The 25,740-nt window shown below is 34.7% G+C and overlaps 1 protein-coding gene across 1 annotated transcript in view; it reads right to left on the bottom strand.

Annotated features, from left to right (window-relative positions):
- The window catches only part of MALRD1 (MAM and LDL receptor class A domain containing 1), a 578,637-nt gene that overhangs the window by 365,246 nt on the left and 187,651 nt on the right, over window positions 1–25,740 (bottom strand). Inside the window, exons 23-25 of the mRNA XM_057732597.1 lie at window positions 7,963–8,119; window positions 4,105–4,215; window positions 42–255 (exon numbers count right to left, since the gene is read on the bottom strand). Of these exons, the coding sequence (XP_057588580.1) occupies window positions 42–255; window positions 4,105–4,215; window positions 7,963–8,119 (482 nt within the window). The remainder of the gene's footprint in view (window positions 1–41; window positions 256–4,104; window positions 4,216–7,962; window positions 8,120–25,740) is intronic.

Raw genomic sequence — 25,740 nt, 5'->3', positions numbered from 1 at the left:
CAATAAAGGCAACAGTAAGGAAACAGAACACTTCCACTCACCACAGATGAAAGGAGCCTCGTCTGAATTATCAGCACAATCGTTCACAAAATCACACAGCTTGTCCTTGGCAATGCAGTGCTTGTTAGCGCACGTGAATTCTTGAGCCGTACACGCTCTGTCTGCGCTAAGTAGGGGGGAACAATCTTGAAAGGAAATATCATCCACAGCTACATCTCCAATGTAACTGATACCACGTTTTGCCCTGAAGACAATCTTAAAAAAAAAAAAAAAAAAAAGACTATCAGTTGACTCATCCATCAAGAATTCAAAACTTGAGGCAAACAGTAAATACAGAACTTAGGGCTTGAATATGAGAAAAAAGACCCCTTAATTTCAATGATGAAACTGACCCAGGAAGTTTGAGGGATATCAAAGATCCATACCACACTCAATAAGTAAGCATATGGAAGTGGCAACACCACTGCCTCTTATCTAGATTTCTAGGATACAGGGCCTAAGAAACTGGCAGGAGTCACCTACCACTGCAGCCTCTGCAACTCGCAGACCCAAAACAAGACCGGCTAATTTCTGAGAGCCTCATCACACACGGAAGCAGGAGGCCAACCAGGTGACAGAATGCACTGAGAGACATAAGATGCAAGCATATCTTTATTTTATCCAGTTCTTGCCATTCATCTGATATGTTCAACTCAACTATTGGAAATTGAAAACAGATCAAACCTCAAAACCATGAATTTTTTTATTTGACCATATTTTTGGAATTGAAATGATTGTGACCTGCCTTTGATTAATATATGTGATGGACAAAATCCCCATGTGTGCCACTGTTGGACAGTAAAATACCACTTCTACAGACTCTGATAGATGTGATGAAAAATAGGAACAGGAGTCACTTAAGTTTTCTAAGCGAAACTAAATCAGACAGCTTCTACTGAATCTGTCTGCATGCTAAATATGTATTTGTGTGTTAACATAAGAAGTAGTTATATAATTTAAATTTAGGACAATTAGAGATGAGTTAACAAGAACTATCTATTTACTTCCATGATTTTTATACAAAATATTTATTGTCATCAAACTCCCAAACATCTTTTTACCAAATCTAACAACTATTTTTCTTTAAAGAATTAGTTTTTCCTTAAGGTGTGTTATGCTTTTACACTACTGTATGAAAACCTAGGTGTTTTCCTTTTAAGATGAGAGAACAGGGACTTCCCTGATGGCACAGTGGTTAAGAATCCGCCTGCCAATGCAGGGGACACGGGTTCCATCCCTGCCCCAGGAAGATCCCACAGGCTGTGGAGCAACTAACCCTGTGTACCGAAATTACTGAGCCTGTGCTCTAGAGACCTTGAGCCACAACTACCAAGCCTGTGTGCCACAACTACAGAAGCTCGCGCACCTAGAGCCCATGTTTCACAAGTGAAGCCACCACAGCAACGAAGACCAATGCAGCCAAAAATAAATAAAATGTTAAAAAAAAAAAAAAGAGAGAACAAAACTGAAAATATCTTTCACATATAAAATAAGCAAAATAAATGTACAATTTTTATATAAATTCATGTATCAAAGTTACATAAAAGGCAAATTCTTTTTCTTCATAGGAGATGCGCTGGAAAAGAAAAATAAATTTGTAAGATAGATTAAGAGCATGGATGTGATTAAGAAGATGTGAAACTAGAAAGAATAATGACTACAACTTTTTTATAAGAAAACTGAGCCCAAGAAAACCATGGATACACAAACTGAAAAAGGTACTCTATTATCTGGATATACGTGAATATTTAAATACATGAAGCAATGCTCTGTGATTAAGAAGTCATATAATTCAATGAGTATCTCACTATTAATTTATTTGTCATCTATAGACACAATCTTAGTTGCCTGTTATGTCCAAATGATCAAATTATCACTTATATGTCAATGTGCCACACAATGTTGGTTAAGATTCCACAGAATTTAATAATGAATATCATCAAACTTTTTTAAAAGAGCAATTAGGATATATCTTTTCCAGGAAAATAAAAGCTGGGTCAATTATTTTGTAAAATTTAGGAAGCAATAGAGTATAGCATTTGTCTTATGGACTCGTAGATGACCTGCCTGTGTTTTAAAGTCTGTCACTGCCATTTTGTAGTTATATAAATAGGGCAAGTTACCCAACTTCTAGGTATTTCAGTATCCCAATCTATAAAGTGAAGATAATAATAGTAGGTACCTCATACATTTACAGGAGTAAATTTTTTTTATTCATAGAACAGTACTCAGCACTTAGTAAGTGCTATTTACCTGAATGCTCTAGTTATAAACATTATTATAATTAAAGATTATGCTTAAATTGGGGGTCCCAAATATAAGTCTGAAAACTATCCAGTGCCGACTCAGCATATAATTTCTAAAAATACTGTATATTTTTACTCAAGGTTAGAGGTACTCATGTTTCTGAGGCTAAAGGGACTGAAACTGAAAAAATGGAAGAACCGTGGATAGCATGTCCATCTCTTCAGTTTCTCCAGTGTGTAGTAATGTGATTTGCACATGGTAGGTTCTTGATATGTTTTTACTGACGGACTGAATGAATCACATTAAACATCAAATATTAAGAAATCATTAATATTTCATTTTAGGATTCAAACAACATGGCTATATTTCTCTTCAAATTTCAACATATGCAAAAATTAAATTTCAGAAAGGCTAAAATAATAATTGATTCCTCAGCTTAGATCCCTCTTAATGTTGTTTTGAATATGATTTTACTATGCAAATATTCTATCTGCACAGACTAGTTACGAATTCACTGCCTGAAGTGGAAGCCGATGCCTGGCGGCAGCACACTCTGCTACATGTTCTTGCTGATGAGCCTTCTTGCCTCTGTTAAACGATCTTGGAGGTTAAACAGGTGGAATCCTCTTAATGATAAATTTCATACCATGCAAGTCACTAAATTGCTGTCCAATCTTTTCTTATTCAGTTGAACTCATTTCTTATCTATTTCCTAAGTTATCTACAAATGACCCAGATGAAAGCTGGGTTCCAGCAAGAGGTCAAATAATGGGATTTATTATACCTAACAGTCTAAGAAATTGGGGATGATGCTAGATCAATGCCTTTAAACAGCTGAATCTAGCCTGTGCTTCCATTCGAGTTGAAAGGGGCCGATCTATCAGATATGGCACTTGATTGTAGATACAGTCACAGCCGACTTGGTTACTCTTGCTACATACTGCATTTCCAGTCCACTGTATGATTAGCAAGGATAGTTACACCTTGTATCTACAGATAAGTGGTAACCTCATGGAATGAAGCCCTGCACAGTTAAGACTAAGAAAAAATGTTCTCTGACATAAACGGCTCTGGACTCTCACTCTCCCTTATCCAATCTTAAATCTTAAGAACTAAGTTTTACCTGCCAATAAATATCCCTTCCTGCCAAACAAAACAAAATGAAACTCCAAAAGCCAAAAGCAAAACACACCCACACACATCCTCAGAGGTTTTTTTTTTTCCTGGTAATCTGTAAACGAAAATTCACACTAAATATCTTGTCACATCATTCTTTCAGATTAGACCTTTTACACTATATATTATTTATTCTTTGCCTTTTTTTTCAGGCCTTATCCTCCTAACATTATTGTGTTCTACATGAAGACAAATACAGCATCACACAATTTTGTGCCTCTGAAAATATTTTTCAATCGAGTGAATCTATTTTCTCTAATAAGGTTCAACAGTACAGCGTGCTTTCAAAGGTCTGTTTAATCAGGTTTGAAATAAACTAATGTAATTACTCTAGTCTCTGCGAATATATTTGCAAAATAGGGGGAGGCATTCTTTATAGGTAGGAGACTGATTGTGGAGGCAGGATGGTTGTCACTAAAATTAAACGTTCGTAGAAAAATGGTTGTCTCATTGAGAGAAAAAGAAATTCGGGCATTCCAGAACTGTAGATTCCGTATGGAAAACGCTATATGGAGTGGTAAGCATTCATACAGCACACCAGAAAGGGAATGGGAGACAAGAAGACAAGAGGTGGAGGAAATAAATTAAGAAAGAAAAGAATCAACAAAACTCAGTCATCACCTAAATACTTGGATTACAAACCTGTATATGGGAATGAACGCCTAAAAACACCTCTACTTTTTTCCACTGTGCACCTTGCTGTCCGCTTTGAGCCCACAATTTAGAAGTAACATTGTCTTTCCTGCTAAGTACCTGCAGAGATAAATCAAGTGTTAAAATATTTTGCCTTGAGAAATTTTAAACATGTAGAATTTTCCAAGTAATTTTCTTTTCATTTTAATAGCAACATGAATCCCTGAGAGAAAAGCTCAGACGTTTTTCATTAGATGTCTTTGTTTTCTAGGCCAGCACTGTGCCCCCAGGGTACCTCACGAGCTTTGTGTAATAAAGTTGTGTGTGAATATCTGTCAGTCAAGTCTGAAGGTATCTGAGCACCATTTAATTAAGAACTCTTAACTACCTTAGCTTTTTAAAATTTGACAGCAAGAACAATTGGAAGTCTCGAGATTAAATAATATTCATGTAGTCTCATGAAAAGCCCAGAATTATTTACTAAAACACTGCTTTGAGAATGACCTTGGGTTCCGTGGGGATGGTGATGTTACAGTGGGAGCCCATTCAATTCCAACAGCGTGTAAGGGTGATGTGAGTGGGCACCTGCTCATCCAAGCCAGTAAGAGCTCCCCACCAGCAAACTCTCACCAGTTTCTAAAGGGAAATGCAGACTTGTCTCAGCAGACAAATGATCACGGCTCTCGTTTCAGAATGACACAAAATGGGCCACTGAGAAAGTAACTAAAGAGAATAGGGAAGAGCAGTAAAGCTACACATTTCTAAACAACTGACTTAGATGGGGTATTTAATTATTTCACAACACTGCTTTTTAATAATACAATGTGTACAACCAAATCATTATTCACATAAAGGGTTTGGGGAGGGTTTGACTTTAGAAAATGAAGGTAATTTTGAATGCTTTCATGATCCTTTTTTTTTTTTTTTACAATGTTAAATGTAAACGGTTATTTTTAGAGAGCTAGAGTTTCTAGAGTCATATAAAAGGTAGTGTGTGGCTAGCAAAAACATCACTAAATTCTTGGTCTATTAAATTCAAGTTGAATCAACATATTAAAGTCAAGAAAACAGAATTTCTAAAAAATATAAAATCATTTTGAAGGATACTAAAAAGAATGTATAGGAAATAGATCTTTGTATGAATACTGCTCGATACACAAATCACTAAGGAAAACTGTGTTCACGTAACATAGTGATGCAACAATTAATGGTATTTTATTCAGCTGTGCACTAAATAAAAATCAGATGTGTTATCATTTTAATTCATTTGATAATTACTTGTTAAATTTTAAGGTTGTTTTATAATTTTTCATCTACTAATACAAAATCTTATTCTGGAAAAAAAAATGAAAGCCTATTTCAGAGAATTAATCTCAACCACAAAATATACCTGGTAAATAATTCTCATTTTTCTGATGCCAACCCTGTAATTAGTTGTATTGTTTTGTCTAAAACCATTTTTAAACACTCAGTGCAACACAAGTGATAAATTGTCACATCAATCCACAAGACTACTTGGATGCTTTCAGATTATTAAACATGCACACATACATATACACGAACAAGTTTACTCAAACTATTTTTGGTGAGAGGTCTCACCTATAATAAATAAAACTATTCTCCCAAAATTGATTTATAAATTTAATGTTTCTAATAAAAAAGTAACAGCATTCTAAAAATAAGATATGTTTATCTAATTGGGGAGGGGGGATAATATTTAAAATGGCCAGGAAAATTCTAGAAAAAGACCATTAAAAAATGAGAAAAAATACCTAATATTAAAATTATATCAAGCTACTGGGAAAGACGTAATTAAGTAGCTGATCTGCAGTATATTTCTATTTATTGGGGAAAAATAAAGCAGGTAGCCCAAGTGCAAATACACTACACATAGAATTCTTAGAAAACAAATTAACGGTATTTGATGGGGGGAGAGACTTTATGGCTGCTTTTAGCAAGATATGCCTGGTCTAAAACTGCTTATATAAACAATTCTGGAATCTGGGGATTTATTTTTCAGACATGGCTTCTTGGAAAATGTTACACAAGCTACAAAACAGTACAAGTGGAGATGCTTCAAAATTGAGTTGGCTTCTGTGTAAATGATGTGTCTATACATATACTTACAAATCTTATCTATTATATAAGGCTTGTCTAATAGGGGAAGACAGGATCTAGGGATCTGCATTAAAATTGCCTCTTTCTGTTTTATCTGTATACCTTGGTCGTCTAAAAGAAATCAGGACCCCCTGGAAAAATAGTTACCTCCAGGGATGGAACAGGATAACAAAAAAAGATGAGTCTGGAACATCTTCTTGGCCAGAAAGAAAGGAAATGCTCAAAGAATGATGTACTTGTCAAAGAGACATACAAGTCAGTTTAAAGGGTCTCCTATGACCAAATCTGGGACAATTTAAGAACCAGTAAATAATATTGACAACAAATTGGATGAAACAGGAATCCATGTGTCCACACTGATATGGATCAATAAATGGAGAGAGAAATTTTTTTAACAAGAAAAAACCAGCCTACAAACGTAGACAGAAAAACAGAGTTAGAAAATCACAAATAGGCAATCATCATAGGAAAATTAATCCGGCAAAAAAAATACTAAAGAAAGCAAAAATTAATGGGTATAATTGAGTTGAGATCATGATATTACATACTCTCAAAATATCTCATCACAGAATGTTTATTGATAACAAAGGGAACAAAAGTATTGAGACCAATAGACATCATGTGCTAACCAATGCGATGCAATAAAAAAGAATACAATATTGGTGATATTACAGGGAAAAAAATGCTTAACATTGAACAAATCCAGTTTGAAGGACATTTCATAAAATGGCTGGATTATATAACCTTTAAAATAATCAAGATTGCAACTTCCCTGGAGGTCCAGTGGTAAAGAATCTGCCTTCCAATGCAAGGGACAGGTGAGTTTGATCCTTGGTCGGTCAACTAAGATCCCACATGGTGCGGGTCAACTAAACCCTCGGCCTCAATAAGAGAGCCTACTTGCCGCAAACTACAGAGCCCACATGTCCTGGAGCCTGTGCGCCACAACTGGAGAGAGAAAACCCACACGCCATAACTAGAGAGAAGCCCATGCACTGCAATGAAGATCCTGTGTGCCACAACTAAGCCCTGACATAGTCAAATAAATTAATTAATTAAATAAAACATTAAAAAAATTAAAATATTTTTAAAAATAAAGATCATAAAAGTTTAGGGAAAATGAAGGAATTATTTCAGATTTAAAGACACTAGAAAGAAATAACAATGGAGTATGGAAGTAACTCCATATTGAATTAAATTTTTCCTATAAAAGATGCTATTGGGACAATGGGCAAAAAGCAATCTCTGAGTGAGAGGTATATTAGAGTTGTCTGTGAGATTCTTGCAATCTTTTGTGAGTTTGAAACAGTTTACAGTCATTTTTTTTTTTTAAACAAAGAAAAAATTTGAATGAGACTATTGGAGAATGTAGCACCACTACATCAAAGACAGCAAAAATGCACATCTGAATATCACCAAAGTGTGTATACTCATCTGACTGTGTTATTCTCAGAATGCTGATACTGAAACCTATATGACACATTTCAAGGGTAAAACAGTATTACACAGAAGCTGTGGCCTCAGAATAAAGGCTATAATCGTAAATAGAGTAGTTAAAAAAAAATCCTATTAGCCATTCAGGTCCAATTCTACTAAAGCTTTTTATCAACCATACCATTTTGAAGCCAGTGAAGTGTTGATAATTGTTCATTTTCATTTATTAGCAGATTATATATTTTAATAACACTAAATTATACAGTATGAATTTTTATAGAACAAATTCAGAAAATGCAATTGTCTAAGCAGTACCTGGAGAGAACCAACTGTGGCACCATTCATATGAGTCCAGAAAACCAGGGTACATTTTGGTCCCGTGCGTGATATAACGGGAGTGAGGATGTCGGCCATGTCACCAAATTTTCCATTTGAGCTATCAGCATACAGGTACCAGCCATCTGCTGTGTTTCTGGGGAAAGAATGATGTGCTTATCAAGTTTAAAAAAAATAAAAATAAAAAACTCATAAAATACAGTTTGTCATTAACCATATTTTTACTGTTCTATAATTTGTCCTAAGAGTACGACAATGTTTTTTTAGCATAATGATAACTCATAACCTTCAGTATAAAAATTCTTCTACTACCTTGATTTTGAATCCATGCGTCCATTGGTACAATGTGCAAAAATTATGGTAAAGGCTGAAATTACCAGGTCTAATATGTAATAACTTGGTTGTTTGTTTTTTACAATAATACTTCCGATACCCTGATCAGTTTTGTAGAGCTTATTTTTAGGTAGGTAAAATGAGACCCTGAAGCATTGAATACATTTAGAAAAGGCATAAGAAGAATAAAAATATAAATAAGTATGAAGTAGAGAAAGGGAAACTGTGCTGGAATTCTACTCACTGGTCTAAAAGGCTTTCAGGTTCAAACTTATGTTATCTATTAATCTAGGTCAGTTTTACTTAAACATATTGTAATAAGTGGGTAGATAATTTTTGTGTTTGTGTGTGTGTTTTTTTTTTACTAGTTCCAAACCAGAGAGGGAAAATAATCATGGAAACAATTAAATATCAATGTAATCTTGCCATGAACAATAGACTTTATGCCCCCACTTAATTCAAAAAAGAGATAATAAAACATTAAAGACATGCTGTGTAATACACAGCTTGTTGAAATATTAAATAAGGAACTGATTCCTCAAAATTTGGGCATTCTGGCACTCTTTAATTTCTTTAGATTTCACACCACTTTTTCACCACATGTGATACTGGTACCATAGAGTTTAAACTTGCTGCTTATTAAAACCATTTTGAAAGTTTTATCATGTTTTTTGAGGAAAGAAATATGAATCATTAATACAAAATAGATGGAGAGAAAGAGAGAAGTATTCATTCAGTCACCACATATTCACTGAGTCAATCTTTCCAGTCTGACTTGTCCAAGACACTGGGAATATGATTATGGGCAAAAGACACGGCAGGGTCGGCCTCTGGCCTCAGCACTTAGTAGACAGGAAGATTAAGCAGGCTATTGAACCTCTGTGAACCTATCGGTTTCTTTATTTATAAAACAGGATAGCTCTATGCTATTAATGGGAGTTAGAAATAAGTGGAACCTCTAACAGAGTACCTGGTCCATCTTATATATTTAATAAATGGTAGTTGTGATTTGCGGTTATGTTTATGTCATTAATTGCTGCTAATGGAAGAGGTTAGTGTCCTATGAACTACACAGGGTATGAATTAAGATTGCTTTTAAGTGGCAGGATTATTATATTAATTTGTCTGAATAGTGTGTCAATGAATAAACAGTTCCAGCTTCGCTCCTTGTGGTGTTTAATATCCCAGGATCCCATGGATGCTGAGAACAAAGATGAATGCATGAATTATTCATTGGTTCGCAGATTCACTGAGACCCAGCACAATTTCAATAGATACTTTTCCCCCAAAGTTGACAAACTGATTCTAAGTTTAATATAGAAATCCAAAGGACTAAGAACGGCCAATTTTATCCCAAAGGAGAACAAAGTTAGAGAATTTACTCCATCAGATATCAAGATTCATTATAAAAGTAGAATAATCAAGACAGAGTGGTATTGGAGTAAAGACAGACAAATGGGCCAGAAAAATGGATAAAACAGTCCTGAAAATTCTACATATATTTGTATATCTGATTTATGAAAAGCTTAGCTCTTCAGAGCAGTGAAGAAAAGGACAATCTTTTCAATGTGGATTGAATAAATTAGGTAGCCTTGTGGGGAAAAAAACAAACCTTGACCCCTATTTCACAGCATTCGAAAATAATAAAGTACAGGTAGAATGTACCTGAAATGTGAAAGGTAAAATAACAAATCTTGTCTAAGATATGTATTAACATCTTCATGATATAGGACTGAGAAAAATTTTTAATAATATATGAAGATTCCTAACCATAAGGGGAAATACTAAAAAAAAAATAGGACTGTATTCAAATTAAGGATTTCTGTTTATCGGAGATACCAATATGATGATCAAAAGGCCAAGCAGTGAATGGGAGAAAACATTTCCATCCCACTTAATGAATGTAACACTTACTGACTGGCTACTATATACCATTTACCATGCCAGATGGTCGACAGTGCCTCTGTGTGTCTGTATGTTTTTATACATACATATTAGATAACTACATACATACAAGGAAGAACAGGATGAAATATCCCCAAATGCTAATATGTTTATATCTTTGTTTGGGGGCCATGACTATTTTGTTTCCTACACAGTGCCTGGTTCACAGCAGACTCTCAAAAAATACTTGATAAACAAAATAAACAAGGTAGTTTAAAATCAGTATAGCACACGCGGAAATAAATGGACCAAGGGAGTGACAGAACTGTAGATTCAGATGAAATTATTCAGGAAAAGTTGATAATAATATATTCCAAGCTGGGGGAGAAAAAGCACAAAAAGACAGAACAATGTTGTAGACCATGGAAGAATTAAATGACTAAAAGTCACAGTTCGAGTAATGATAAAAAACATCTAATCAATAGTTCTTCAACAGGAGGTCCCTGTACTAATTTCCCAGAAATGACACAATTAAAAAAATATTAATGTTTAATTTCCCCAATACAGTATCACTTGAGAAAATGCAGATACAATAATAAATTTACAATAAATTATTGAAACAATTCTTTCTAATTATATATCCTTGAAATATCCCTTCAACTGCAAGGAAAATGGAAAAAGGAAGGCATGTCAGGAGATCAGATTGAAAAATGCAAATAAAAAAACTGCATTTGTGTTTTTACACTGCCCCATGAACACAGGACCAGTGTAAGAGGATATCATGTGGTCGCCAGTCTTACATGCATTAACTAGGGGCACATGATATAAGTATGATTCCTAATGGAAAAATGAAGAATTACACAAACACTTGCCTCTGCCTGAGAGGAGATTATCTGAGCACACACCTGCAAAGGAAATCAACTCCCCTCCTGGAATGAATAAAGCAGTAATGATCACACCTAACAGTGCTGTCACTCATAAAATATCAGCATCTCTCTACCAGTCTTCAAACTGTCATTTCTCATACAAGGCAGGAGGTAGGATGTTTTATAGAAATATACTTTTCCTAATGAAACACATCATAAACCACCCAGTAGCAAACGTTTAAAGAAAGCAATACTTTACACTCAGGTGTTGCAAAAGTAAAGATCCCAGGAAATGCTGTGTAACTCAAGAAAAAGTCATTATAAAAAGAGATCTGATTTAGAGTCCAGGCTATTTTAAGGACAGTTGCCTAAGCCTCATAGGATAATCAGTTTGTAAAGTCTTAATATTACCCAGAGTAAGCAATTTAAAAATTGACATTTTCCCCCTTACTTGAGAATCTCCTGGGTATTCACCCCAATTAAATTAATAAGAAAAAATACCCTTGCATGGACAGATCAACAGATTTTTGAGTTAGGTCAACTGACCTTTAACACACATACAGTATGATGGACATATTCTTCAGGCTTATCCTCTGGGTTGAGATATATTCTGGGATTGATTCTGAAGATGTAGGCTCTTGTAACATACCTGATGGGATGTGAGCTACTGAAAGTTGTCATGAACTTGATTACCTTGATGAGTAGCACAAAATACAAACTGTTCACTGTACAGTTCTCCTAGGGGTTCCCACAGTATCACGCTCGTGTCAGTGGTGAACCCTCCTTGCCATGTGCAGCTGCTCCCTGCCCCTCCCACCAACTTCACAGTCTGACCCACCAGCTGCTGGAGCTTCTTAAAGAAGACAGAACACTCAGAGCTCTTATGTGGGATTTTTATAATCTAAATTAAGGAAAATGGAACATTCTTTCCTGAATGTCAAGACATGATTCCCCCCACCCCAGGTGTGAAACTGGCTCTGTGGGACTCCAAAATTCACACACGCCCTCTATACACTGCTGGAGTATTGTAGATGAGACCCAAAAAAAAAAAAAAAAGAGGTTCTATTTGACCTTATTAGTCCTTTATAATACACATCTGATCCTACTATCCTGCACAGAAATCTTCAATACACCTTTACGGACTCAAAGTGAGATCCTTGAACTAAACTGTATGTTCCTGGACTGCAAGTAAATAAGAAGCCTCAGTAAAGCACACATCAATTCATTACACACACTGGCAGATCAGCTGACACTTTTTTTTTCATAGCGAGAATTTCTTGATAAAGGAAGCAGTGAATTTATTTGCATTCTGGTGCAAGCTCTTTTATATCGTAACTAACAGTCCACAGAGTGGTCTTTCATACTGAACTGGTAAATAACCAGGATCAGAGAATATTTTTCTGTAAAGGCCATACAATAAATATTTTAGGTTTGTGAGCCATACGGTCTTTGTGACAACTATCAACTCTGTCTTTGTGGCATAAAAGCATCTATGGGCCACGTAAATGAATGCTTATAGCCATGTTCCAATAAAAGTATATTAACAAACACAGGCATCAGGCCAGAACTGGCCCAGAGGCCACACTTTGTTCACCACCATTCTATGGATAAGGGTTTCAATTCATCAGCATCTGAGAAATAACTTTCTATACTAATATCCAGCTTCAACTTTCATATATTAATCTACTCAGACACCCAGGTTTACACCCATGGTAAGTGTTCATGCAGTTACTTGAATATATCATGTACTTTACTTTCTCTGCCTCCCTTACATTGGTCCTTCTCCTGGGCACACATATAACATCTTCTCTTGGTCTTTTCCCCAACTACTTTGATTTACCTTCCACAGCTTATCTCAAGCACACTCTCATTTCCAAGCCTTCTTAAATTCCTGCACTCAAAATTCCATGATTCAAAATCACCCCCTCACCTAAGAATTCCATATCATTTTATACATAATCTTTTACATACATTTTTCATGTTAGATTTTAATTCACTGAATGAATATGAAGTTATATGCCCCACTAGATCATAAACATATCAAGGCACATAGTTTAACTCATTTATTATAGAATCTAGAACACCTTGTAAAATGGCTTAAACTCGGTGCTTAATAAATATTTCCTGAATCTGCTGAGAAATAAGCAGGAGATATTTCTTGCTTTTCTATAACAAAATTCACCTTTACAAATACAATTTGCATCTCAGTTTTGAAAAAGGATTTACAATTTTAGCAGTGCTTTTGGATTTCTCTTTCCTAGTCTTATAAAACAAAAAATAAAGAAACAGCATTTGTTGAAATTTTACATAACCGTCTGGGGTTTTACCAACTCAAAATTCAATAACAAAGGTATTACAGCCAACTACTTTAATTAGGAGCACCCATGGTTCTTGTTTCAATACTGTAAAACATTCACTAGAGAATAGCTCTTTGTGAGGCAAGAAAAATAACAACTGATAAATTTAAAACTCTAAGAAATTGCACAATGTTGCTGTATTTATTTATCATCTAATTTCAAAACAGGAATTTAGAAGGCTCACTAAAGTATGTATAATCTTTGTTAAATAGATTTCAGACCAAAGAAACACTAACTTCTACAATGTATAAAATACTGGAATTTTTAGATCAGTCTTTAAATTAGTATGCCTTTAAATCAGGGAGTACTAAATAATAGTTTATTATTTGATACTCGCAACAACTATTTCATACATGAGACAGCTAAAATTAAACAATTGGCCAATGGTAATTCCGTTGGTAAATACTGAAGTCAGGATTGGAGTTAGATTCATCCCCCCATGTTTTATACTCTAAACTAGTTGTCCTCTAAGGACAGTGTCTGAACTAGCAGCACAACATCACCTGGAAACTTATTTAAAATGCCAATTCCTGGGCCCCATCTCAGACCTACTAAATCTGGGGTAGGGCTCAATAATTTGTTCAACAAATTTTTTAGCTTATTCCGGTGCAAGCTAAATTTTGAGACTCACTGCTCAAAACCACTGACACTAATAGTTAAAAGAGTATTTATAATTCCAAGTTGTTAAATCAAGATGCTAATGCAAAAGGAATAGATAGAAAAATAGATATTCAAGCTTTATTACCCTTTCTAAAATGAACACTGTGGGGAAAATATAAGATTAAAGAATTTTTTGACAACTGTTATTACAATACCTCATTTCCCATTACATAATGTGTAGAAAATAGATCCTACGTTCTAGTAGTAGAAGGAGAAGCAGAAGAGGAGGAGAAGGAAGAAGAGGAAGAGGAGGAGGAGGGAGGAAGGAGAAATGGAGAAGGAAAAGAAAAAGAAGAAAATGACTGGGAGAAGTATGGGTTGAAATTTTTAGTCAAGTATATTTGAGAAACACAGGGCACAACCTCAAGGGTTCCATTTAAACACACACATACACACACACACCCCTTAATGTGAATTAAATAGTTCTTCACGAGTTCTGTAGCCAAGGACTGTAGCCATTATATTCTTTTTTTTTTTTTCTTTTAAACTCATGCATTCCCTAATGTATTTGACCAAAAAAGTCTGGCAAGTGGTAAGTACTCAATAAATATTTGTCAAATATTTGAGAACCACTAAATATCTTTTAATAAAAAAATTTTGACCTAGCTTTCAAAACAAGTTAGAATAATTTAAATTTTTGAGAATTTTAAATACTTTTTAAAATTTAAAAATGCATCATAGTTATCAGAAAGGACTCATATTAATGCAAGAATTTACTCACATGAAATTGTGAATGAAAACTCTATTGCTCCAAACAAAACAGACTTCAAAGTAAAGGCAAGTTCTCAGGGATAAAGAGGGTATTACATAATGACAACAAGTTCAATGGTCCAAGAAGACATAACAATCCCCAACATATCTGAGCCTAACAACAAAGTGTCAAAGCATGTGAGGCAAAAACTAATAAAACTGCAAAGAGAAATAAATGAATCCACTATCATTGTCAGAGACTTCAACACTCCTTTATCAGAAATAAACACACACAGCAGCCAAAAGATCAATAAGAGACCCATGTGCAAAATAAGTTAAACCTTTACCTTATATCATCCATAAATATTAACTCAGACTAAGTCAAAACCCTACACATAAAGAGCTATAAAACTCTCAGAAGAAAGCCTAGGGGAAAAGCCTCATGACATTGAATCTGGCAGCAATTTCTTGCATATGACACCAAAAGCAAAGGGAACAAAAGAAAAAATAAATTAAACTACATCAAAATTAAAGATTTTGTACATCAATGAACACTATCAACAGAGGGAAAGGTCAAAACATAGAATCTGAGAAAATATTTGCAAATCATACTCTGATAAGACATTAATATCCAGAATATATAAAGAACCTCTACAACAATAAAACAAAAACCCAACTGAAAGTAAGCAAAGGACGTGAATAAACAAATTACCAATAAGCACATGAAAAAGATGGTCAACGCCACCATCATTAGAGAAATGCAAATCAAAACCACAATGTGATATCACTTCACACCCATTAGGATGGCTATTACCAAAAAACAAAACAAAAAATAAGTGTTGTCAGGAACATAGAGAAAAGAATGCTTGTTACATATGTAAAATTTTGTTACATATATTTTATCATAAAAAATTTTTAAAAATTTCAATAGGAAGCAAATTAAATATCTTATTACCTTTCAGGAGAAAAAAAGCATTAGCTCTATTCAAGTCCAGTATTTAATATCTTCTAATACTTTGCTTTACTCTTCTTACCATAATTATATAAAGAAAACATAAAGGCTTTTTATCTTAAGCATTATATACATAAATACACCCACAAATCTCCTCTAATTTACCCAGTAGATCTTATCACTATTTTCATTTTCCACAGCTTCCATGTCATGAAAAAGATTGAGAAGCCCAGCTATATTCAAACTTCCTTTCCTATCTATTGGCCGGTTAATTTAGTTGTAGGAATATAAGAATTGAAAGTCAAAGGAAAAATGAGAGTAAGCAGAAGTATAGCAGTCTGTCTCAAAAAAGTAATATCTGTAACCAAGAGGTAACAACTGCTTAGAGATATCTTCCTTTGAAAAGCAGTTTGGCTTATTCCACAATCTAAAATCAGCATAAACCTGGTAATGTCAAGGAGGGAAAAGATATGTACAAGCAGCCTATGTTAACAGGTAACAGACTTGTCAGATGTAAATGAGTCAGATTTTCCAGTCAGATTCTTACTCCTTCAACATTATCAGGGTCTGAAAAAAACTGAGGTGTCCTATGCTCAAATTTTAAATGATTCCTGTATTTGAATACTTTTCAAGATGATTAAAGCTATGGTGCCTTGAGATTAAATACTTCTACCTTTGCACCATTTTTTTCTAAAATGCCACACTATACGAGAGATTAAATTACTAATAAAGCATGGGTAAGGAGCAGCTATGATGTCTAAAACGATCTGCTCTCCTGTGTTACACACAGAAAGCTGACCCTCAGATGTGTGCATTTGTTGAGAGAGCAGAGAATTTGGTTCTGGTTCTGAACCTCCTCATAATCACATTTATAAAAGGGGATTCATGTTGTGCCATTTCTTCCCTGTGCTTTGCCACCAGAGTTCAACATCAGTGTTTTAACACCTGTACACTTTGTTAAGGGTGATCATGAGTTATCATTCCTTGACCTCTACATTATCCTACAGCACTGCTCACCAGCAATTGCTGTTATCAGTTATTTATAGTATCACTGGTCTGTGATGGAAAGGGCAATCTAAACTCTGAATATATGAAAGACGCAGATCATGTTAGAAGTATTTGAAAATGTAAACAAACATTACCACAGTGCTCTGTGGCTGATTCTCTGTGTTTCTACTAACGTGAATGCAGAATGTCGCAACTGGAATCTATACTAAGACAGTGCTAGTGATGAAACGGAAATGGTACGAGCTACAACAGTTAAGCACTACTAAACGGGAAATCTTTTTTGGAATGAACCTGAATAGTGAACGGATCTAGTCCAGGATAATTTTGGAGCAGATTTTTCCACTTAAAAGCCTCTCATGTCCTTTCATTTTACATTGGTCTTTGAAATACATCAATTCTATTGATTAGAATTACTGGGCATTCATATTTATGTTTCAGAAATTTTGTTGATAAAAACTGAACTGATGAATTTAATAAATTTAAAAATAATTTAATAATAAATAAAATAAAATCATTATTTTTTTAAAATCTACATTTTCTAATCAACTCACTAAAAGCTTTCCCAGAATACTATTTTGAGTTCCTGACATCCTTACCAACGGTATAACTGTTTGGTTAGAAAACCTTGTATTTAATTTAAAAGAGACTGAAAAGTAATCCCTGGCAGAAAATTTAGATCCCTACTTTAAACAAAATAAGAGAAAATTTTATTTTAAACTTAGTGATTTCCCCAGAGTTTCTAGCTCAAGATATTTTTCCATGTCTTTCTTCTCTTTTACAAGAAATTGCATACATCTCACGTAAAATATATCCAAAGTTAATAAAAGTAATATATCTGTGCATATAAGTTGAGAACATATCAGGAAATAACCCATAAAAGCATTATAACTCTATCTACAGCAGCTTAGGAAAGAGAACTAATTTTATCCTCAAAATTTTATTATTGTCACCAATCCCCTCTGGCTTTACTTTCAGCTTCTCTTTATCTTTTAAGGACTCCTCCATTGGTCCAAATATTAAAAGTTTCAACTGTGCTGTCTTATCTTTTCATCACTCCTCTTTTCTCAGTCACTTGGTATTGGTATGAGACCAGCACTATGGTAGGTGTTGTAAAACAGTCAAATTGTCAACACCCTTTTCCTCAAGATACTTTTTTTAATAAATTTATTTATTTATTTTGGCTGCATTGAGTCTTTGTTGCTGTGCACGGACTTTCTCTGGTTGTGGCAAGCAGGGGCTACTCTCCATTGTGGTGTATGGGCTTCTCATTGTGGTGGCTTCTAGGCCCGTGGGCTTCAGTAGTTGTGGCACATGGCCTTCAGTAGTTGTGGCTCATGGGCTCTAGAGTGCAGGCTCAGTAGTTGTGGCCCAAGGGCTTAGCTGCTCTCTTCCCGGACCAGGGATTGAACCTTTGTCCCCTGCACTGGCAAGTGGATTCTTAACCATTATGCTACCAGGGAACTCCCTCCTCAAAATACTTAAACAGTATCATGAATAAGTTATAGAAGTAAGTTAATATTGGTGGTATTCTGGGACATGTGCTGTAATACAGCTAATACCCAAAGAACAACAATTTGGATTTGACTGGAGAGAGGGATCAGTGAAAGTTTCCCAGAAGAATTGACTTTCAACTAAGTTTGAAAGGATGGTTAGGAGATTGCTGAGTGAAAGTACCATGGCATGATACAGAGTCACATTTAGAGAATAAATAGATTTGCTGGATGAATGGGAGAGTGGGCTGAGGATGATGGGACAAAATAAGGACCCTGAATCGGACAAGAAAATATCTTAATGATGGATGTATTAACTAACCTTAGTCTAGTAACCATTTTGCAATATGTACATATATAGAATCATTACATTGTACAACCTAAGCTTATACAATGTTATGTCAGTTATATCTCAATAAAGTTGGAAACAAAAAAACATCATAATACCAAATTAAGGAGATGAAGAACATTGACTTGGATGTTTGCTAAGTGCCTTAAGCTAAAGAACTCAAAAAAAAAAAAAATCAGGTATCTTTTTTCTGTTTCCAAAGAAGTGTCCTAATTGGACTTTTGCCAACCCTGGCTTCCAAGTTAAAAGCTAATGGTGCTCTTTAGCAGTTCTTTGTTTTTTGCCTTGCATTTCCAATTAATCCAATTGTATTGCATTTATATCATACATGTATTACATCAACTTATATAGCCTTTTCTCTTTTTGTCCATCCTAATTTCACTCTTTATTCATCACTTAAGAGTATTTCAACAATGAAACAGCTCCCAGCACAAAGTGATGTGCTACTCCAATTAATCACTGTTACCAATAACCTTTAGGAAAGCAAATCCAAGCACATCTTTCCCTTCATTAGCTGTCTGTTTTAGCACTCTACTGCTGCAGAATATCCCCAACTCTGAAGACCTCTACAGAATGTGTCACCCAGGTTCCATTAGCTTATAACTTCCAAGTGGAATTGGCTGGTGTAAGACACTAGCAGAAGACTGGAGGGTGGACGGAAAGAGCATTCAGGGTGATTATTCCCACAGCCCCAACTCCTTCCCTCTCTGCCTCACCATGGTTGTGGCAGGGAGCCACAAAGTGAAATGGAGATAGGCAATCTACCTGAAAAAGAATTCAGAGTAGTGATACCAAAGATGATCCAATATCTCAGAAAAAGAATGGAGGCACAGACCTAGAGGATACACGAAATGTTTAATGAAGAGATAGAAGCTTTAAATAACAAACAGAGAACAATAAAATAACTGAAATGAAAAATACACCAGAAGGAATCAACAGCAGAATAAATAAGTCAGAAGAACAAATAAGCGAGCTGGAAGACAGATTAGTAGAAATCACTGCTGCAGAACAGAAGAAAGAAGAATGAAAAGAAATGAGGACAGTCTCAGAGACCTCTGGAACAACATTAAACACACCAACATTCGCATTAGGGGTCCCAGAAGGAGAAGAGAGAATGGGCCTGAGCAAATATTTGAAGAGATAATAGCTGAAAACCTCCGTAACATGGGAAAGGAAACAGTCACCCAAGTCCAGGAAGCAGAGAGAGTCCCAGGAAGGATAAACCCAAGGAGGAACACACTGAGGCACATATTAATCAAACTGACAAAAATTAACAACAAAGGGAAAACTAACATTTATTACTGCTCCATGATAGGTATAACTGCTACTTTATCTTTGCTTGGTGAATTTCTGTGCAGCTGTTTAAAGCCAGCTCAAAAATTACCTCTCATAATGCTTTTTTTCCCTTTGTGTTCTATCAACCCTCCTTCCTCTGCACCCAAATTACACTGTACCTTCTTTATGGTCCTTATATTCTGTTTTAAATGATGACAAATTTTTAAAATTTCTCTTATCTCTACTCCTAAATTTTAAAATCCTTTCATCTCCTTCTGTTATCTGCATAAAGTATTTCTCATAACTGGTATGCAAAAATATCTCTTAAATTGCATAATAATGTGTCTTCAGAAGTAATACTTCTTAGGGTATATAAATGTTATGAATATACTTTACACATTTATGAAGCTGTGTATGAAGTCACTACAGTCTTATAAGAATTTGACTAGATATATAAAGACAAATCTGAAAACTAACAATGATGATACACTTTTTACAATCTAGAATCTGAACCCAAACCTTACTATCCCAGAAACTGTATTACTTGTACTGCTATGCCACAAATAAAATATCTAAATATTTTAGTTGCCTAAAGAAAACATCATGTATTTACATATACTTGTTCTTTTAATCTTATGATTATAGAATTTTAAGAACCCTTTTAAGTAATTTTGTGCTGAATAATGAGGAAAATGCAATTACTTTATAAAAATGAAAAGCTATAAGTCAATAATAAGTTATTCCAATTAAAACAAAGTTCACAGAACTAGTACAGTTTAATGAGATCATTAATATTGCTTATAGTTCCTTAATTTAATTTTTATTATTATTTTTAACCCTCACCTTGTTCTCAAAATGTACTGCTATTTACAAAAATATGTGATATGGTATAACATCATAAACTAAAAAATACACACACATACACAAATATATATATTTTGTCCTTACCTCATATGCATATGAGGTATATATGTATACCTCATACATACCTATATACGTATACACATATGAGGTAAAAACAAAAGAAAATAAGGGTTCAGACACTAAACGAAGCCATGGATCAAACTAGACCACAAAATGCATTCTATAAGCTTTATAGAATCACTGATATTAAAATTTTCATGCTAAGATTTCTGTGAGTCAATACAAACAGGGAAGCATAAACAGTAATGTAAGTCCGAGCCTCCGGTGCTTTCTGATGACCCGAAGGGGTGGGATAGGGAAGGTGGGACGGAGGCTCAAGAGGAAGGGGATGTGCGGATATATGTACACATATAGCTGGCTCACTTTGTTGTACAGCAGAAACTAACACAACATTGTAAAGCAATTATACTCCAACAAAGATGTATTTTAAAAAATCCAGAGCCTCAAAAAAAACACAAAGCCAAAGTGACTGCATTACCCGCTTTGGCATCAATGATTTCTTACAGTCACAGGGAACATATACACACACTCCTGATGGTCCACATTTCTCAATATGACAGAATGCTGATAAAGGTAAAAAAGGAATCAAGGTTAGAAACCCATTTTTGGAGCCATTCCTGTATGAGTATCAGGACTCCAAAAAAATAGTCTCTGGAGGTTACATTTTGGGTTATCTGCATAAGACCTGGATATCGGTATCCTTTAACACTATCTCCAGGTAAGTTACTGTGCTGCCAATTGTGAGAACCAGAGCTTGACTAAACACATGGGTCTTCAAAGTGTGGCTGCCAGACAGCAGCATCAGCATCACCTGAGAACTTAAATGTGTAAATATCAGGGTCCACCCCAGCCCTACTTAATCAGAAATTCTGGACTGAGGCCAAGATTCCTGTTTTAACAAGCTCTCCAGGTGATTCTGATGCGTGCTTGAGAACCACTGGACTAAAACAAGCCCCAGCAAAGCAGAATGAGGCTGCCTTATACCAACACAATATGGGTTCTGAACATTAAGAATAAAAGAAGGCAAGAATGGGTTTGGGCACTGGACATTTCTTGATTATTTGTTTTCTCTCCAGGTTACCATCACTAATACTTCACCAATCTTCCCTTTTTCTTCAGAATTATTTATAGAACACCAACTTTCTGTTTCTCCATCTTCTGTGGCATAAAACTGCAATCAAATCAGGTCAGAAATCTTACAAATGCTTGGTTTTTAAGCAAGAGATATTCCTGAGATCTGGGATAGTGTTTAAGAGCATAGATTTGAGCATCTGTTAGATTCAAAGGTTCCAACTCCCACGGTTACTAAATAGTGTGCACAAGGCAAGCTGCTTAACATCTTTAAACCTTGCTTTGCTAACATGTACAACAGGGATAATTATACGAGCCCGCAAAGTTCCCTGGGAGCACTTAATGTGATTATGTACAAAAGGCATCCACATAACACCTATCGTATAATAAACTCACTTAGTACTGCTTTCATTTCTAAGACGCTTCACTATATGAAAGCTACCACTGCTCATCTGTTAGTTTTATGTAGTCAAAGAGGACATGCAGAGGAACACAGGCCTATGTAAATATCGGAATTTATAAGTTTATAAACCTGGCATTTTCCCCCTTTTTCATTAACAGCTTCCACTTAACTGTTTAGGTATTTTTCTTTGAAATAGTCAAATCAAATTTATTTAAATATAAATTAGATATAATTTTTAATTCTATTTAAGATTTGCTAATGATTAATAAATCATCTGAAGTTTCCAGAGAAAAATGATTTGAAGAAGATAAAACTGAACTCATGTAACATCCTTCCATTAGCCAACACATCATCGATGAATTGGTGAGCATGTTGGCATTAGTACCTATTATGTCTAAAACTATGCATGTTTTTTAGTAAATACATTTAAAGTATTTTTTGTAGATACTTTTAAAATAAACACCATGGAGTCCATCTATGAAGAGATATATTCATTCATTTGCGCATGAAAAGATAATAGTTATTCTATAGTCCTATGTCACACCTCAGTCTTCCATCCTTCAATTATTTGGCCATTAATACATAACAAAAATGAAACATTTTTTGTAAATGATTTTTAAGAAACTATTTTCAGTCAATCTGTTCCATCTGATAACAGGCAAAGTACTCTTCTTGGATAGCAATGTTGTGAAGAACTTGAAGAAAATTAGTTATAAACAGCAAGTTTACTGAGAATTACTCAAACCATGAGATTAAGGAACTGTTTTGAATTTCATTATGTCTGCAATTTCTAAAAGATAGACTTTGTAAGATCAATGTAAATAATTCTTCGGAGAAAAAGTCTCTGCCAGATAGGATTACTAAATAAAAACTACCTTTGCTCATAGCTTATGGTTGAATTTCAATATCATATAAACTCTCAGGAATAATGTATGTTCTTAATGTCAGAGATATTTGAATTGCTACATTAAAGTCATATCACCTTGCAAGTAAATATCCTTTTTAATATGCAAACACAGGCATCGCATTTAAGCAAAAACATTCACACCATAAAGAAAATGCACTGTCTGCCCAACAGAGATTTCTTTTTTGCTCTATTAAAGCTCATGGTATATTTTTTATTCTAAAGCCTTATGTAGACTTTATTAACTTTTTTTTCAATTTATTTTAATACCTCAAAACCTAGAGAAAAGTTTAAATTCAATTCAGTAAATTTCTTTTAAGTGGACAGAAATTTAAAAGCCCACTTTTATGGTAATCTTTGGTGATTGAAAATATTAAACCAAATTAATAATATTTATAATGAAGTTTCAAATGTCATATTGAAAGTAGAACTAAATCAAGCAGGTGAAGAAGTGTTTCCATTAGAATAAAATTATCTAAGAAGTTTGAATACAGATTATAGTAAGAGACGAACTTAGCTAAATAGGAAGCCACTTAATAAAGTAAACTCAAAAGAAGCATTTTTCAAAGCACTTTTCTTAGTGCTTGCATTTAGGAAAGACACAAAAGGGAAAATATTAAGGTAACTGGATGCTAATGAGACCTACAATCTAGTGGAAAAAAGGAAAATAAACCCAGATGGATATATGCAGAAAACAACTGATGGAATTAATGTTAAAAATTTGGAAAGTAAGGATAGCCATGAAGTATATTATTGAAATAAATATAACTCTAAATAGAAAAATGTTCTCTTGCCATCTCAACCACTTCCACCCTCCACTTGCAGATACAGCTTCCTTAACAAGCATTCTTTTTTTTTTTTTTTTTTTGGGGGGGGGGTACACCAGATTCAATCATCTGTTTTTATACACATAACCCCTTATTCCCTCCCTTCCTTGACTCCCCCCTCCTCGAGTCCCCCCCCCACCCTCCCCACCCCAGTCCTCTAAGGCATCTTCCATCCTCGAGTTGGACTCCCTTTGTTATACAACTTCCCACTGACTATTTTACAGTTGGTAGTATATATATGTCTGTGCTACTCTCTCGCTTCATCCCAGTTTCCCCTTCACCCCCCGCCCCCTCCCATACCTCGAGTTCTCCAGTCCATTCTCTGTATCTGCATCCTTTCAACAAGCATTCTTGAAGTTTAAATGATACTATTTCCTTCCTGCCATCTTAACCACAGCAAAATGTGCTCTCCACTATCACCATCAACTCCTGGGCAAGGTTCTTATTTGACTTAATTTTGATATCAAAACTCAGTGCCCTTAAACCTTAATATAATGACATTGTTTTGGGGATCTGTAATGTTACTTTCTAGACATGTTCTGCACATAACACTTTTTCCCACTATTTTCCACAACCCTCAAAGATATGATTCCAACCTCAGAAGCAAGTTACTGTTACTTTGTCTAGAGTGATAACATGTTTGCATCTTTTCCTTTATTTTTATGAATTTCTCTATTCCCTTTTAGAGACCCATCCTCTTCCCCTCATGCCTGATACTAATTCATAGTGTATTCGGGGTGGAGTGTGTTACAAACACAGCAGTACCCTAAAGAGGCAATCACTCATCATCAATGATAAGCAAAATGTCATTGCCTCTGCTGTCCTGAGCTTGTGGTCCAGGGAAGACATACAAGGTCTTTACAGAGATACTGTTTCTCTCTAGTTCATGTCAATAAAACCCCTTCACACAGTTGGGGGACATAACTATGTACATCCTAAGAATTTTAAGATGTAAAAACTATAATAAACAGTAACAAAAGGCCAATAAAAAATCGGGAAAAATCTCTACAACATTCATAACAGATAAATCACCCTAATCAATAAAATATCAAGCACTGAGAACTAAAAACCAAGCAAAGAGCACAAATAGGAAACACACACACAGAAATATCCTTGGATAATGTACAAAGAAAAACAGAGGTTAGCCTCTCTTTGTATTAACGAAATGAAAAACATACAAACAGCTGCTACTTTAACCTATTATATTGGAAAATATGAAAAAAATAAATACTCAAGTGTTTGGCAACAATACAGAAGAACAGGCACCATCATGTACTGCTTTCAAAAATAGTACATTTTGCAAAGTAACAGAAACTTATAAATCAAATGCTTAAAAATACAGTAATTCATATAAAAATTTTACTCTGTACGCTTTTTAGCTCTTAGGAATAATCTACAATGTGTGTAAAGCTGCATAGTGTTTAGTGAAGACTGATTAAATTTATGTATAATCAAAAGCAACTCATAAATCAAACAGTGAGGAATTACATTAGTGAACTACAGTGCATCCTGTTAATGGAAAACTATTGGCCCATTAAAAAAGTATTGGTAAATAATTGGTTCCAGACTGTAAATAAAATGAAAAGCATATTAGAAAACAATGTGATTGACAGAACCTATTTTTGCTAAAATTATATATGTATATAAGCACAGTGCTTTTAACATGGTGGCACTGATGCCACTGTTTCCCTTTCTTAGCTATATTTAAACATTTTCCTACAATAAGAATACATTTCTTCTTCTGTAGCAAAAAAAAAAAAAAGT

This window comes from Hippopotamus amphibius, chromosome 4 (genome assembly GCF_030028045.1).
Source record: "Hippopotamus amphibius kiboko isolate mHipAmp2 chromosome 4, mHipAmp2.hap2, whole genome shotgun sequence".
In the NCBI taxonomy this organism is placed as follows: Eukaryota; Metazoa; Chordata; class Mammalia; order Artiodactyla; family Hippopotamidae; genus Hippopotamus; species Hippopotamus amphibius.
This window is presented reverse-complemented; position numbering and strand designations above follow the sequence as displayed.